The 15816-nt window shown below is 46.7% G+C and overlaps 1 protein-coding gene across 2 annotated transcripts in view; it reads left to right on the forward strand.

Moving 5' to 3' along the window:
* spire1b (spire-type actin nucleation factor 1b) overlaps positions 1-15816 on the forward strand; it is a 33176-nt gene that overhangs the window by 1455 nt on the left and 15905 nt on the right. For both annotated transcript variants that reach the window (XM_030370271.1, XM_030370272.1), the window contains exons 2-4: positions 1314-1342; positions 11277-11513; positions 14032-14157. In XM_030370271.1, the coding sequence (XP_030226131.1) occupies positions 1314-1342; positions 11277-11513; positions 14032-14157 (392 nt within the window). The remainder of the gene's footprint in view (positions 1-1313; positions 1343-11276; positions 11514-14031; positions 14158-15816) is intronic.

A 15816-nucleotide genomic window follows, 5' to 3' on the forward strand; every position in this document is an offset into this window, starting at 1 on the left:
TAAAAAAGACTTGCTCTTAATAAATATATATCTTCATATTTATGGATACTGCTGTTAGGGTAATGGATGTGGTTTTAGGGAATGGTTAGGGTTTAAGGGTCCTTACTGTACGGACAGCGATATAGGGTTGTTTCTCTTTCTTCTGAAAAATGCCAGCTTTGGGTGGGACCAACAGTCCCAGGACGGGCCCCGGAGCCCCCAGGAGGACCTCGGAAAGGGTCAGGACGGTCCACCCTCTCAGGGCTTGAGGGTTCCTGAGGTCCTGACAACAAACCCTGTACAGAGTAAAAGAGCCCGCAGACCAATACAAATATTTGATGGGTTTATGACAATACGTTCATCACATTTATGCAGCATGGGCAGACAATAATAACTATTGATTATTTCCTAGCCTAGAGATTTTCCAGGGGAGTGACCAATGAAGCTCATTAATAGTCTGTCTCTTGGATAGTCATTTTCCGCCATTATCTTTGCCGCCATTTGAATGCAAGAACCATGATCAAACCAGACAATAAGTGTATCTATCTTTATACATCATTCAGTACGTCCTTGATCTTTATTTCATTTATCCTCATCCAGAACTCAGATTATAGCATTACAGGTCCTAACAACATAGAGCCAGTGTGCATAGTATTACAATGACCCTTTAACAATATTTAAAAGCAGTTTTTTTTTCTCCATGCTTGACAACGTCACACCGCGTATGCTTATGCAGTTTGCTGTCATGTGTTTCTCAGCCCAATTTAACTTCTACATTGCAGTCTGTCACAATACAATGCTGCCATTTGTTGAGAGGGTCATCCGTTGGTGAACTACTCAGTCATGTTACCGAAGTATCCAGTGTGGGACAACATCGTTTTGGTTTTGGGGGACACGAAAGGATTGTTGTTTTGATCGGTTGATGCATGGACGTTGCCCCATCCCCGTTGATGCATGGACGTTAAATACAAGCAGGGATCAATGTTAGTCAGATGCTACCTCAAACTTTTTGTGACAGGAAACAAGTGTCGAAGTGGTGAGCAGTGGAAGCAGAATCAGGTCTTATTAGGTGGATTCAACAGCAGAATGACCTGCAACAACTTCTGCAGCAAGCTAGATTAAAGAAAAAGAAGAGCACATTGGGGAGTCAAGTTAATTTAGTCTTTTGCAAAATGATTTTATTGAGATAACTACTGTGTGCTTGTTAAGTGTTAAGAGGCAGGTGGCAATTTGTGTTCACAGTGTTTCCTATTAATTCCTAGTCGACATGAGACCCATAAGCTGTTCTAAATATACAGTATATATTCACAGCTTTTTATTTTGTTTCTCCCCAGCTAAATCCATCCCCTGCAGATCAACAGAGGTAAGTGTTTCTGTGTAAACGCATTGGATTTTATTATTACAAAACTACAGTGTGATGAATAATCTATATTGTGATGAATAATAATATCCATGTCATCACATTTGTGACTCTTTATCTAAATAAATATTGGAAGGGAATAAAACGGGATATTAAACGTGGGGAAAGGCAATCACAACCAAAGCACAAGGATATTTCTTTCTTAGACAGAAATCGTCATGATTCGTCCCTGCTACTTCCTGTTTTCCTTTGCCGGTGTAATGTGTTCTATTTCATTCCTACTGACCGCCAGAGGCGGTGCTTTAGCACTGGATGTTCCATCTCGCGCATGCGCAGGTCGAGTAATTATACCAAAAAAGTCACCTGTGACACCTGGGTGACCCGAGAAAGTCTATATATTCCGGAGTCACCCGAGGTTCTGTTCCTTCTATTTTCTCGCGGTAGCGTACTAGCAGGACACACAAACATTGTTTGTTGTAAGAGATACCATATTAGCTTGTCGCAAGTAGCCTTGAAACCCAAGGGTTGGTGCCTCGATTTAAATTCGTCCACCAAGGGCTGCGACTTGCAATTTGTTTGATTTCGGCAGGGGTGAGTAAAGTGTGTAGGCTACGCGTAGTCGACTATCCGTCGGCTAGCGCGGCAGCTGATTTCACCTTTCTACCCTTGGCTTTAATTTGCTTAGAGCATTAATTGGCGGCTAGTTTTTCAGTCGCTGTGTTATTCTTTCGGTCTCGCACCGTTTCTCGGGTGCGTTCGCCTAAGCCCGGTTGCTCATTTGTATGCGCCAGTGCGCGGCTTGGGGTCCAAGCCGCCGTCACTGTATTTATTTAGCCAGTTGCGCTTTGTTTAATCGCCAGTGAGTGGCTTGGGTTTCCAAAAGCCGTCACTGTATTTTCCTGGCGCCGTCACTTTATTGTCGGGCGCATTATTGCTCGGGTGCTCTCGCCTGTAGCTTGATTGCCTAGCCTGCGCTGATTGCTCTCCGGTGGGCGGCTTGGATTACCAAGGCTCGCCGTCACTGTGTTGTTGCCGGGGTGTCGCGTCGTTGTTTTGGTGCTCTCGCCTAAAGCTCGATTGCCTAGCCTGTGTTAATTTGCTCTTCAGTGGGCTGCTTGGGTTTCCAAGGCTCGCCGTCACTGTTATTTTCGGAGTGTCGCGTCGATCGGGTGCTCTCGCCCGTAGCTCGCCGTCACTGTTATTGTCGGGCTGTCGCGTCGTTGATTGGGTGCTCTCGCCTAAAACTCGATTGCCTAGCCTGTGTTTATTTTCTCTCCAGTGGGCTGCTTGGGTTTCCAAGGTTTGCCGTCACTGTTATTATCGGGGTGTCGCGTCGCTCTGGTGCTCTCGCCTGTAGCTTGCCGTCACTGTTATTGTCGGGGTGTCGCGTCGTTGCTCGGGTGCTCTCGCCTAAAGCTCGATTGCCTTGCCTACTGATTCATTTGCTTGCAATTAATTGCCGACATGCTAAGCGCTCATAGTTGTGTCGCCTGCATGGCCTCCCTGCAGGCGGATGATGGCCATGACCAGTGCCCTGCGTGTCTCGGGGTTGAACACCTCAGGGAAGCAGTGTCAGATAACCCGTGCATGAACTGTAGTTTCATGCCTCATGCACTGAGGCTAGCTAGGTTGGCTGAGGTGGAGGGCAGACCAGGGTTGCCCCCTTCGGGTCTTGGTCCTAGTGGCACCAGACGCCGTGCCTCGGCAGTTTGCTAGCTTACGGCGTGCACCTCTGCTTCATTCTAGCCCGGGGGCCTCTGCGGTACCCCGTGCCTATAGCTTTCAACCACGTTCAGGTGGACAATCGAGGGGCCAGCACTTCTCAGCACGGGCTGACCAGCGCCATAGCTCTGCGCCACGGGTGGCATTTCAGGCGCCAAGAGGTTCGGCACCCAGTCGCCGCCCCCCCAGGGCCCCTAGGGGCAGGGGGGGTAGGTACTGAAGTCCAAGGGCCGGTCGTCGGACGCTTTTCTCAGCAGCACTTGAGCTACTGGCAAGAGCAGACCACAGACCCTTGGATAGTGTCCACGCTATCCAACGGGTACACACTACAATTCCGACGCCGGCCCCCAACTTTCAGCGGGATCAAGGTTACCGTGGTCACCAATCCCGCCAGATCCCTGGTCCTGAGACAGGAAGTAGCCACCCTCCTTGGGAAGGGTGCTATCGAAGTAGTAGAACCACAAGAACAGCTCGATGGGTTCTACTCAACCTACTTTCTGGTACCGAAGAAGGATGGCGGGTTTCGCCCCATTCTGGACTTGAGAGGGCTGAATCAGTTCCTCAAGGTTCTTCCCTTCCACATGCAGCGTGTTGCGGACGTCCTCCAGGCTATCGCTCAGGGGGACTGGTTCGTATCAATAGACCTGAAAGACGCTTACTTTCACGTCCCTATTACCCTACGTCACAGGCGGTTCCTCCGCTTTGCTTTTCTGGGCAAGGTGTACCAGTTCAGGGTTCTTCCGTTCGGGCTGTCTCTGGCCCCGCGTATATTTACACGGTGTGTAGCAGCAGCCCTGTCACCATTACAGGCCACAGGTATGGCGATACTGCCATACCTGGACGACTGGTTAGTCATTTCCCCAACTCGGGAGCAGGCGGTCAGGGACACAGCCATGCTCCTCAGCCATGTGGACCGGCTTGGCCTTATGGTCAACTTTACCAAGAGCAACCTTACACCATGTCGGGTTGTGAGCTATCTGGGGCTGGTGCTCGACTCGGTGGCCATGCGAGCCTGCCTCTCTCCAAAGCGCGTAGCTACCATTCTGCAGCTGCTACAGCGCTTCAGACGGGGGAAGTTGCTGGAATACAGCCTCTTCCTTCGACTGATAGGTATACTGACCTCAGCATCCATGGTGGTCCCACTAGGCCTTCTGGAATTGCGTCCCCTTCAGATCTGGGTGAATGGTCTCCACTTGGACCCCAAGTGGCAGAGACACAAGATGGTCAGGGTGTCTGGGCGGTGCCTTCGGGCCCTCAGACCCTGGAGAGAGAGGGCATACCTGATTGCGGGGTCGCCCTTAGGGAGGATAGCTTCCCGGCGGGAGGTTGTGGAGACGGACGCCTCCCTTTCCGGCTGGGGTGCAGTATGGCAGTGCAGGACTGTCAGGGGCCAGTGGGATGCCCAGCAGAGACTGGAGCATATAAATGTGCTGGAATTCCTTGCGGTGTTCTTAGCTCTCAGGCACTTCCTTCCAGTTCTGAGGGACCGACATGTTCTTGTCCGGACAGACAACCCCTCCACAGTCTACCACGTCAACCATCAGGGGGGCACCAGATCGAGGCAGAGCCTGCGGGTCACGCAAAGGCTCCTTCCGTGGGCGTTCCCCCATTTTCTAAGCCTGAGGGCTGTCCATGTTCCAGGTGTCCGGAACACAGCGGCAGACCTTCTCTCTCGCCAAGGGCCACCCCCCGGAGAGTGGAGACTCCATCCGGAGGTGGTGGGGATGATTTGGGACAGGTATGGCAGGGCAGTGGCGGATCTCTTTGCTTCCGAAGAGACCACCCACTGTCCCCTTTGGTTCTCCTTGACGGAGAGGACCAGTCCCCTAGGGCAGGACGCTCTGGCTCATGCTTGGCCAGACAGCCTGCTTTATGCATTTCCCCCAATTCCCCTTTTACTGGCAACGCTGGACAGGGTCCAGCGTGGCTGTCACAGCCTACTTCTGGTGGCCCCATATTGGCCAGGAAGGCCATGGTTCCCACCGTTACTGAAACTCCTCAACGGAGAGCCTTGTGCCTCCCAGAGAGACGGGACCTTCTGTCTCAGGTAGGCGGACGCAGATGGCACACGAATCCGGGTCGCCTGCGGCTGTGCGTGTGGCCCCTGAGAGCCAGGACCCACTACTGACGTCTTGCGACCAGTCAGTGGGCCGTACTATTTTTAGTTCAAGGGCACCCTCCACTCGGTTGCTCTATGCAAACAGGTGGAAGTTGTTTTCACAGTGGTGCGTGGCGCGGGGCGAAGTCCCGGAGACCTGCTCAGTGATAGTGATACTACACTTTCTGCAGTCTGTGTATAGAAGAGACAATAGAAGAGCTGCGTCTACCCTGCGTGTTTATATGGCCGCGATCTCAGCCACACACGCAAGGGTGGATAACCAGATGGTAGGGTCCCACTACCTAATCAGGCAGTTTCTGAAGGGAGCCCAGAGGCTTCAACCGCCGCGATCCCTGAGGGCACCATCATGGGACCTGCAAGTAGCTCTGAGGTCCTTATGTCTACCCCCATTTGAGCCACTAAGTCAGGCAGACCTGACGCGGCTGTCCATGAAGACGGCATTTCTCCTTGCCATTGCAACTGCAAAACGGGTCGGTGAACTCCATGCCTTGTCAGTGAGCCAGGCGTGTTTGCGCTGGCACGCAGATGGGTCAGGAGTAGTGCTCTGGCCGAACCCATCCTTCCTACCCAAACGATTGTCTCCCCATCATGTAAACCAGTCAATCGAGTTGGCTGCTTTCAATCCCCCAGGCTCTCCAGGGGGTGCAGAAAGAGTGTCAGACCTGTTGTGCCCGGTGCGGGCGCTTAGGGCATATGTTGAAGCGACAACCAGCTTGCGTAAGACGGATAACCTCTTTGTCTGTTACGGGGGCTGCAGGAAGGGGGCTGCCCTGTGGAAACAGAGACTCTCCCACTGGGTTGTGGATGTGGTCTTGAATGCCTATAGGGCACAGGGGCTCCCTGTGCCCTTGGCCGTTAAGTGCCACTCTACCAGGAGTATGGCTACATCATGGGCTGCCTTGAAGGGGGTTCCACTTCAGGACATTTGCTCCGCGGCTACATGGTCCTCATCATGTACGTTTGCCCGATACTACAGGGTTAATGTCGCTGCTCCTCATCCTGTGGCGACGGCTGTCTTGTCGACGGCTTCGAGCCCTTGATTGGTGAGCACTCTTCGTGACCTTTTTGGTATTAGTCATCCAGTGCTAAAGCACCGCCTCTGGCGGTCAGTAGGAATGAAATAGAACGATAGTTACGTATGTAACTACGGTTCTATGAATTCCGGATGACCGCCAGAGTTCTCTGTCACTCAGACTTCTCAGATTCCGCGAGAAGATCCAGTTGGAACAGAACCTCGGGTGACTCCGGAATATATAGACTTTCTCGGGTCACCCAGGTGTCACAGGTGACTTTTTTGGTATAATTACTCGACCTGCGCATGCGCGAGATGGAACATCCAGTGCTAAAGCACCGCCTCTGGCGGTCATCCGGAATTCATAGAACCGTAGTTACATACGTAACTATCGTTTTACCTGTGTTAGCTACTGATTATGTCCATCTATGTTAATGACTGATTAAGTCCACCTGTGTTTCATGTCCCCCAGTTCCTGCCCTTGTTCCGGTTCTCTTTGTCTTTGTGTGTGTGTTCTGCTTCCGGTAAATGCCTGATTTCCCGATGATTGGGTGCACCAACCGGACAAACTTACCGTGTCAATTTGGCCTTTCAACAATAATGCAACAAACTTCAAACATGACACATTAGGTAGAAGGAACAGCCGAGAGGAATCAAGTTCCTTGAGGTAACATCTGTTCATTTGAGTACAAGCACAATGCTAAAAGGGTGACCAGCATCCAAACACAACTTTACCTTCAGCTCAGAGGCAGAATGTCTCCGTGTGATTTCAGCCTTGTTGTTGCAAAGTCAGGAAATTGGTAAAGATATTTAAATGGAAATGCATGAGGTCTGTCAGAGGAAAAGTTTGGACTGTGAAGCTAGTGAGACATGGATATCCATTGATTAGGAAACCTTATATTTTTACTGATAAATAGCAAAAGCAACATCGCTCAACACTAATGATTGGTCTGCCACTTTAAGGGTAACGGATTCAACTAGTGAAGATTACTTATTAATATACTGAGCAGACCATAATTAGTGTTGTTAATGACACCTGTGTTTGCCCAAAAAAGTATATTGACACGTCTATTGTCTATCGTCCAAGTCTATGAAACAATTTGGAGCTAAATCACAATAAAGAGATCACATCACAACCTTTCTATTTTTTGTAGTCTTTTTATTTAGCATACCTCTAGAGATTACATTACGACATCATGATGTTGACAGATGACTTAGTCTAGGTGCTAGCCGTGACCGAGCTGTCAGTATCTTGGTAGTACTTGAGCTGAGGGTGTAGTTTGTTAATCCAGAGAAATAACATGACTGTTCTGCAACAGTGGCTGCCAAAAATTCTGCTACGGTGTGTTGTGTTGTTTACCAATATCCTTAATGAAACATAAACTCTACATGCTGCTCTGCTGAGCAGTGTCCCCTAAACGTCTGTCAAAATAGAACAATAGCCAAATATTCCTCTGTCTCGGGTTTGTTGCCATTTTCTTTCTAGTTGTAGTTATAAACAATAGCCTTTGCAGCCTATTTTACTCTACATTTTATTTTCCTAATCTCAGGCCCCCCCTCCCCTCCAGTCCTAGTGACAGCAGTTCTGTTTGATTGACAGTGGAAATCCCTCACAGCGAGCTGTCTTCTGTTGTGATAGCTGTGAGTGACTTCATCAAGGCCAAATAGGACTTCCACTGCTCACTGTGTATGTTACAGTCAATGCTTCCAAGACACGTCGATGAAAATGAATATGTTCACTCTGTGGGCTTATTTCTACTGCTATATGATTTACCTTATCGTGAGTGGGTTAGGGTCAGAGGGATTGTGTTAAGAACCTGGAAGTGTAGTACATTGTACATATTTATAAGGAATTACCAGATCCCAGCACAAGAGATCTTGAATTAAACACACGCCAACTGCACGCAGCAGTAGAGTATGTGAGACGTTGTCTCTAACTCGCCGCTAAGCAGCTTGGCACCATAGATGAGTCCTTATAACATAACAATGTTGGAGAGGGCTTAAAACACTCCTGAGATGTCCCGGTGAAAGGAGATGTGGTTGAAATTATTGATGTGGTTTGGGGTTTATTTATCTGTGGGATGTGTTTCATATTGAAAACAACAGGACAGATGTGTGATGCGTGTGTGTGTGTGTGTACAAGTGTGCGTACCTGTGTGTGTGTGTGTGTGTGTGTGCGTGTGTGTTGGATTTTAGAGCAGCTGTGAATGACAGATTATTGTGTTTGTGTGTCACATTATTTTCTTTTTGAATAAAAATAGCAACACATGCCAGCCTATGCTTGTAACCTAAGTATGTTTAGATCTACATAAGAATATTTTTAAAAGTACACACACTCTACTTGGGTCATGAGCCAACCCTCTGGAGCCTGCAGCCCTGCCGTCCCGTGGTGTAGTCTAAGCCCAGGAAGTGTGAACTAAGCTGCATGGCATTCCACACAGCCAAAGATTAACCGCTCATCGCGCATATTCCATTCAGTTATGTTTGGCTCTTTTGATGGGAATAAGTCACTGACTTACGTCAATAGAGATGCGATGAAGGGAGTTTATAAGGCTGTGCTACCTTTCTGGTTTTGGACATTTGGTTTAGTTGTCTTCACACTGATACAGGTGATCCTTTCTCAGGACGTGTTTGAGTGAGGGAGAATGGGAGAGGAGAGAGATGGGCAGAATGGATTTTTGCATCACAAATATAAGCAGTCATTTTGTCTAGCATGACAAACATAGCGCGATGAGATGTTATCCACTCGCAGCAGTTAGTTTCTTATAATTTTATTTTCAGATTCGACCGAAGGTTTGGGCTGTATATGGATCGTAAATTCCAACAAGCAAAAGATTATTTGTTTTTGTGGGCGTAAGTTCTAGACTGAATTACGCCCTGTGTATGCATTGGGCTGTACCAATGCATACACAGGTAGACGAGAAATAGGAATATACCATCATATTTCTGAGGTTCATTAGTTATTTTGAATAAAAAAGAAAACCCTTTATTAACAACTGACATTAGAGCGTCTGAGCTGCAATATCCCTTCAGTTCCTTGTGTGCTTTTAGCATTTGACTTCATTCTTCCATGGAAGGGCCAGTACAAGGAGACTCCAAGTGATTATTTACGACTCATGCTGCCCGTTGTTTACTTTGGCAGAGGCGTGTGTCGGTTGTGTGTTGGCTATGTGTGCCTACCTGGATGGATTTGAGGGGTTGCGTTTCAGCGGGTGTGGAGTCCTGCATACAAAGACGTTTCATTGACCCCAGGTGGTGGTGGTGGTGGAGGACCTGGTTCTCAGGCGTTCAGACAGAGCCCTCATAGCCCCAGCCCTGAACCCCCCTATTGATCTGGGGGTCATGTGACCGGTGCTCCAGCCCCCCCCCCCCTCGTCATAATTACTCTCTGTCCCCGGGCCTCAAGTCTGTCTGGAACATGCTTGCACTAAAATAGTTGGGTTCATACACTGATACACAGCCCTTCTCTTTAGTAGAGTCCATTTAGATATATATATTCTGTGTATGAACAAATTATTACGAATGATGTACTATATGTTTTGCAATGTTTTGCATTCCTTGAGCGCTTCATGTGCCACAGACTTCCCTTGGTTGTTTGGATGTATGGTGCAAGATGGCGAGACGGTTGCGGGACATTGAAATGTATAGGATTAGGTGTTCCACAGAGAAGCTTGGGATGTTTGTTGTATTTAAACTACAGATGAAAATACAGTGTTGCAATCCTATACAGTTGAGAGGAATAGATATGCCTATTTTCACTCTGATAGAGCGTTCGAATGATCTCTCTGCATTTTAATCACCAACTTTCACTTGCAAAAAAAAAATGTCCCAGAAATGTCAACCTGTTTTAATATGAAGTGCAAGAGGTGAGGCAATTATAGCAGGGTATTATGTGTTCATCCTGTCAGTAAGGAACTAAGGCTTTGTTTATCTATACACACTGAGTCATCTTCAAAAGGCGTGGCATGAGTCTTCTTTGGAATTGTGTGTGTGTGTGTGTGTGTGTGTGTGTGTGTGTGTGTGTGTGTGTGTGTGTGTGTGTGTGTGTGTGTGTGTGTGTGTGTGTGTGTGTGTGTGTGTGTGTGTGTGTGTAAGGGGGCATGAAAGCATATCCCCATTAGTTCCAGACAGAGAAATATTTGAATCAGAGATTACATGTGACACAAAACACATATTTTCTTATGACGATGAAGAAGTTATCTTTTCTTTCTTTTATGCGTCAGTTAATCACATGATCTATCCTCAGTAATCTGCTGCCCCTGGGGGTGGGTGTGTGTGTTTGTGAGAGACTGTGTGTGTGTGGTGACGTCTTTGCGTGTGGCTCAGGGTGTTCGTCTGAATGGTTGTGTCATGTGGTTATTATGATAACTGTATGGTATGTTCTATGGTACAGCTGTTTGCCAGAAACCCAGGACATAAAAGCATGTTCAGTCACACATTACAAATCCATACTGGCAGGTTGTGTAGGAGATTCACATTAAATCCTTATTTAATTCTTTTTTGAGTTTATTTTCTAATTTTAGTAAACAATTATGAGTGATAAATAATCCTTAATTCCTATGTATTTTTTACTTTAAAAAAAGTATGAAATAACTTGTTCCACTAATCAAAATGATTTAATACGTACTTTTGCCATTCCTCAACCAAATCTACTTGTTTCCTGAGCCCCTATATGTTATTCTACCCTCAGCCGTACATTACCCAAGCACAAACCTCTGTCTGCAGCATAGCACTAGACTGTTATTTAATAACCCTAGTGGTCAGACAAGGATTTACACATCTTCAGTGCAGTTCAGGGCCTACTGTCTGTCCCCAGTGATCTCAAGGCCTTTCCAATGTTACCCCCGACCCTTTCATCTTTCATTAAGCTCTGTCGGTTTCTGTTGAGCTTTTAAAAACTAACTTATATAAACAGGCTTTCAATCTGTTATCATGGTGTGTGGTCCACTTGTCTGCAGAATTTTATTTTCATGATTTTATAATTTGTTTGAATGCATTTTTTCCGCTTATTATTATTATGAGTACATTATATTTTATAATAAATATTTAATCTAAACCAAGCTTAATAAATGTATGATCTCAAGGTGATCGAGTCCCTGGGCATCATGGTGTACAACGCCCTGGACTACGGCCTGAAGGAGACGGAGGAGCGGGAGCTGAGCGCGCCGCTGGAGCAGCTCATCAACCACATGATCAACATGGCGGAGGCCGAGAAGGACGCCTGCTACGACGAAGGCTACGAGGCCACCGAGGAAGACGAGGAGGCAGAGGATGAGCCCGGGTGCGCCCCCGGCACCAGATGTTACAGGGACCTGCTCAAGGTGAGCCCTGTCCCGTCGTGCCCGGACCTCTGCTGCGAATACTGGGTCATACTGGGCCGTTAGTTCTTCCCCACAGGAGCTATACTGGGGATACTGGGTCATACTGGGCTGTTATTACTGCCCCACCGGAGCTCTACTGGGGATACTGGGTCATACTGGGCTGTCAGTACTGTCCCACCGGAGCTCTACTGGGGATACTGGGTCATACTGGGCTGTTATTACTGCCCCACCGGAGCTCTACTGGGGATACTGTGTCATACTGGGCCGTTAGTTCTGCCCCATCGTGAAATGTTTCTTCGTACAAAGAATGATGATCTCATTATATTGTAATTTATGAGTGAGATCTGCGTTTGTGTACGCCGTTGGGATTTGAGAATGCAACCTACCGTTGACTTTTGTAGCCTGTTTTCCAGCCGAGTGAATACGTTGACAGAGCGCTTAAATGGGGCGCTGATAGGGCTCTGCATTGACTGTCATTTGAACGCTGGTGTTGTAATATTGTTGTACGACAGGTTTTAGTTTTAGGGTTAGAGGTTATGTTGCGTATGTTATTTTAATTTTATTTGTAAGGCCCTTAATCACCATTACAGTCTCAAAGGGCTTAACAGGCCAAATACTTGAGACCCCCCTTTACCCAAGCCCCCACAAGGGCAAGAAAAAACTCCCTTGAAATAGCGAGGAAGAAATCTTGAGAAGAAACGCATAGTAGGGGATCCCTTCTTCCAGGGATGGTCAGAAGTGCAATGGGTGCCATAACAACATCACAATTGGTGATGTGGTGCTGGCCGGTTAACCATGAGGAGAGTCCAGGCATCCAGTCCAGTCACCGCAACACGCCAGAACAGACAGAATAGTGAATTAGAACGGAAAAGTACCTAGTGGAAATGTATGCTGCTATTAATTTAGTAACTGTATTAACCACGGCCATCACCTGTGAGTTTTACACCTCGTCACAGCGCGAGGGCGCACCACCGTACACATACTGTACGTACAGCGTTATTTTCAGAGGGAGTCCGGTTAACACCCGGTTCTGAAAGGGTTGTTAACGTGCAATTTGACATGCGGATTAACATGCGATTTGACATGCGGTTTGACATGCAATTTTGCACCACCGTGCATATAGGCGTTATTATGTATGCTGCTATTAATTTAGTAACTGTTTTAACAAAAGCACAAACAAACACTGAGTGGTCTTCACATCGCATCTGTATTGTTTACACACTCCACACACTTCACACTCTATACCATGACAGGAATGTGCATTTACATATTTGTTTTGAAATCAGACTAGCCACCATACCCTAGTAAACCCCCATACCCTCTGAGCCCAGCTATGGTGACCCCAGGGCTCTTTAGTAGATCAGGGTCATTGTCTACTAGGAGCTATCTGTCGTTGAAGCAGAGAAGCTGCCTGGTGGACCTTAGTTGCCCTGCTCACTGCTCACATAACCAGAACACACACCACCAACACACAAAGGGGTGTGGGTGTGTTGGTCCCAAGGTTAATATAGTTATGCATGATTTTTCATACGAATAATTTTTTATTTTGTTTAGACTTTTGTTTGTTAGTCCAGTTTAGTTTAATTAATTGTTAAGGCAGGTTTGATAGTTTATTTTTATTTGAGTCTTTATTGGTTTCAGTGTTAGTTTTAGTATTTTATATGGGGTATTTACACAAGTTCAGAAAAACTATTGTGCAATAAGAACAAAATGTATTCACCTAGGACAGATGAACCACCAACCATAAAAGACAAAGTGACAAAAATGAAACTAAAGAAATGTTCTATGTAGTTTTAGTAAAGCTCTAGTCAGTTATATTAACACACAAACACTTATTTCAAACACTTATATTCTTATTTCAGTCAACTTAGATGCTTAAGCGACCTCATACTCGTTATTTTGTTCATTTTCATTAACAATATTTACCATGGCATGTCCGCATCAACATTTCCAATGGACAAACTAAAAATAAAGGGTGCATTCAAGTTAATTTGTTATGTAAATTCCACCCCTTCCTTCTGTCTCATTAACTTCTTTTGCATCGTTGACGTCTCTTTAGCATAGATACATCTTAAGTACAATCACTTATCCTCAGATATCTGGGAAGAGGGTGTTGTGAAGTGTGTGGGACGGCCTGCCCCACCCTTGTGTGTCCTTCCAATTGTTTTGTAAAGGTTTTTTGCGCAGTGTGGGAGAATAGATGCCAAGACCCTGCCAAGGGCTGGCTCTGGGCACCTTCTGTTCATCGTCCGTTCATCGTCCAGAGACAAGGACATACACGATGCTTGTCTGTGTCTGTGTGCCAATAACATTTCAGTGCAATTTTTTATGTAATTTAATTACAAACAGCTCTTTTATCTGTTTTTTCTAGTATGTTGACTTACAAGTATTTTCTGTCCTTGAACGTTTAAAACCCAGAATATTGAACACAGCTCTCCCCCCCCCCCCCCCTCTCTCTCTCTCTCTCTCTCTCCCTCTCTCTCTCACTCTCACTTCCTGTTTCCTCTCTCAATTCCAGATCTGCACGTCCCACCTTCCCGGCCAATCAGATGCTCCTATTCACTACCAGGCGGTGTGCCGCGCTCTTTACTCAGAGACCAAGGAGCTCCGCACCTTCTTGGAGAAGATAAGGAGTGCCAAAGAGGTGGGTCGACAATGACCCGAGCAAACGTTTGTCTCTCTGTCTTAACATATCATCTGTACTATGTATTTGGACCCCAGGCTGTAAGACTTGAACTTGAACTTGACGGGTAATGATCACATTGTTATCATAATAAACCCATCAGCCAATCAATATGTGACCTCTGAGTCACATATTGGCCAAAGGGCAGCGGGGTTGACGCAACCACCCTTGATTGGGATTCAGCACCGCCACCGGAAATGCTCCCTGCCCTATTAATCACGTGGTCATCAGAACAGGCGAGGAAGAGACATACTTTACTGTCTGTCTGTCTCTGTCTGCCAAGACATACTTTAAGAGCACCGGACCAGAAAATACACTGCTGTGTCTGAGTATACAAAAAGCCTTTCAGTTCATTGACGCCAACGTCTGAGGAACAAATCTTGGTTTGCAGTTTCAATTCACAGTGAGCCTTTCAATTTTTACTAGGATTATCGGTAGAGATAATCTGATATTCTAAATTATCAATATTTAATATTGTACTGCCCCGTTTCATAATTTTTGAGGCCAATATACTGAACGAATCAACATGTTCAGCATTCAAGCGATGGCAATCTATGTAAATATTGTCACCATTGGCATTTTGTGCTTTCAAACAAGATGAGTAAGACTTGAGCCCACCATCGACTATATCAGTAAACGATAACCTCTCTGTGACGTTTGGCTCTCAGCCGCCCCGGTTATATCATCTTACGTCTCCGTACGCCATTGCCCTTGCTTGAGTGCCCCTGGTTTTGAAGTGGGAGTCCTGTGGGAAGCGAACCACAGGCTTCCTAACCACAGGCTAATACAGTGATGAAGAGAGACAGGGGGGCAGCAGCAGCAGAAGACCATCCAGACAGCCGTGCTCCAGTTAGGAGCGGAGAGAGGCCCATGACTGACCAATGTGATTTGGGTGAGGGAATAGGCGGTCCGATACCCAAACAGTTTCTCCAAACCTTTACAATCAGAGGTGAGAGAGAGACAGTGAGACAGAGAGAGACAGACCGAGAGAGAGAGCTTACCCAGCTTGTCCCTGCGGATGATACTGGGATTAGACCACATAGTGATTTCTTCTTCATGGGATGATGTAGGCAGACAGTGACTGAAGTTTGTGTGTAGGTCAACTTTTGCTGAATATTTGTTTTCATGGGGTTTGTCACATCGTGCCATGCATTAAAAATGATCAGAAACCACACACAGAGGTATCTGTTAGCTAATATGATACAGTAAGTACACACATAGTCACTTGCTATTATACAACACAGGAAGATATGTTTGACTTCCATTCCACCCGAAGCACATGGGCTCACGCTGCGTAAACCTTCACCACGGTTCACTGGACCATACCATTCCGCTTTGAGGGCAGGGGTGAGGTGAGACGGGCTGATGGCTGATGTGTCTTTTCACCCTTACACATACCACAATGGACGGTGTCATCACAAAGACAAACACACATAACACATAACCCTAACTACCAGTCTGCTTCTTGTATGTAACAGGGCACCGGTCGTACACTGAACAAAGATAAGTCTATGACGGGTCCTCTGGTACATAATCACTTGTGTTTGTCCTACGATGACACCTTTGTGACAACTTGTATCGTATGTTCCCTTACCTTTCTTCCTAGCATGTAGTAGCAGG

This window comes from Gadus morhua, chromosome 11 (assembly GCF_902167405.1).
Source record: "Gadus morhua chromosome 11, gadMor3.0, whole genome shotgun sequence".
NCBI lineage: Eukaryota > Metazoa > Chordata > Actinopteri > Gadiformes > Gadidae > Gadus > Gadus morhua.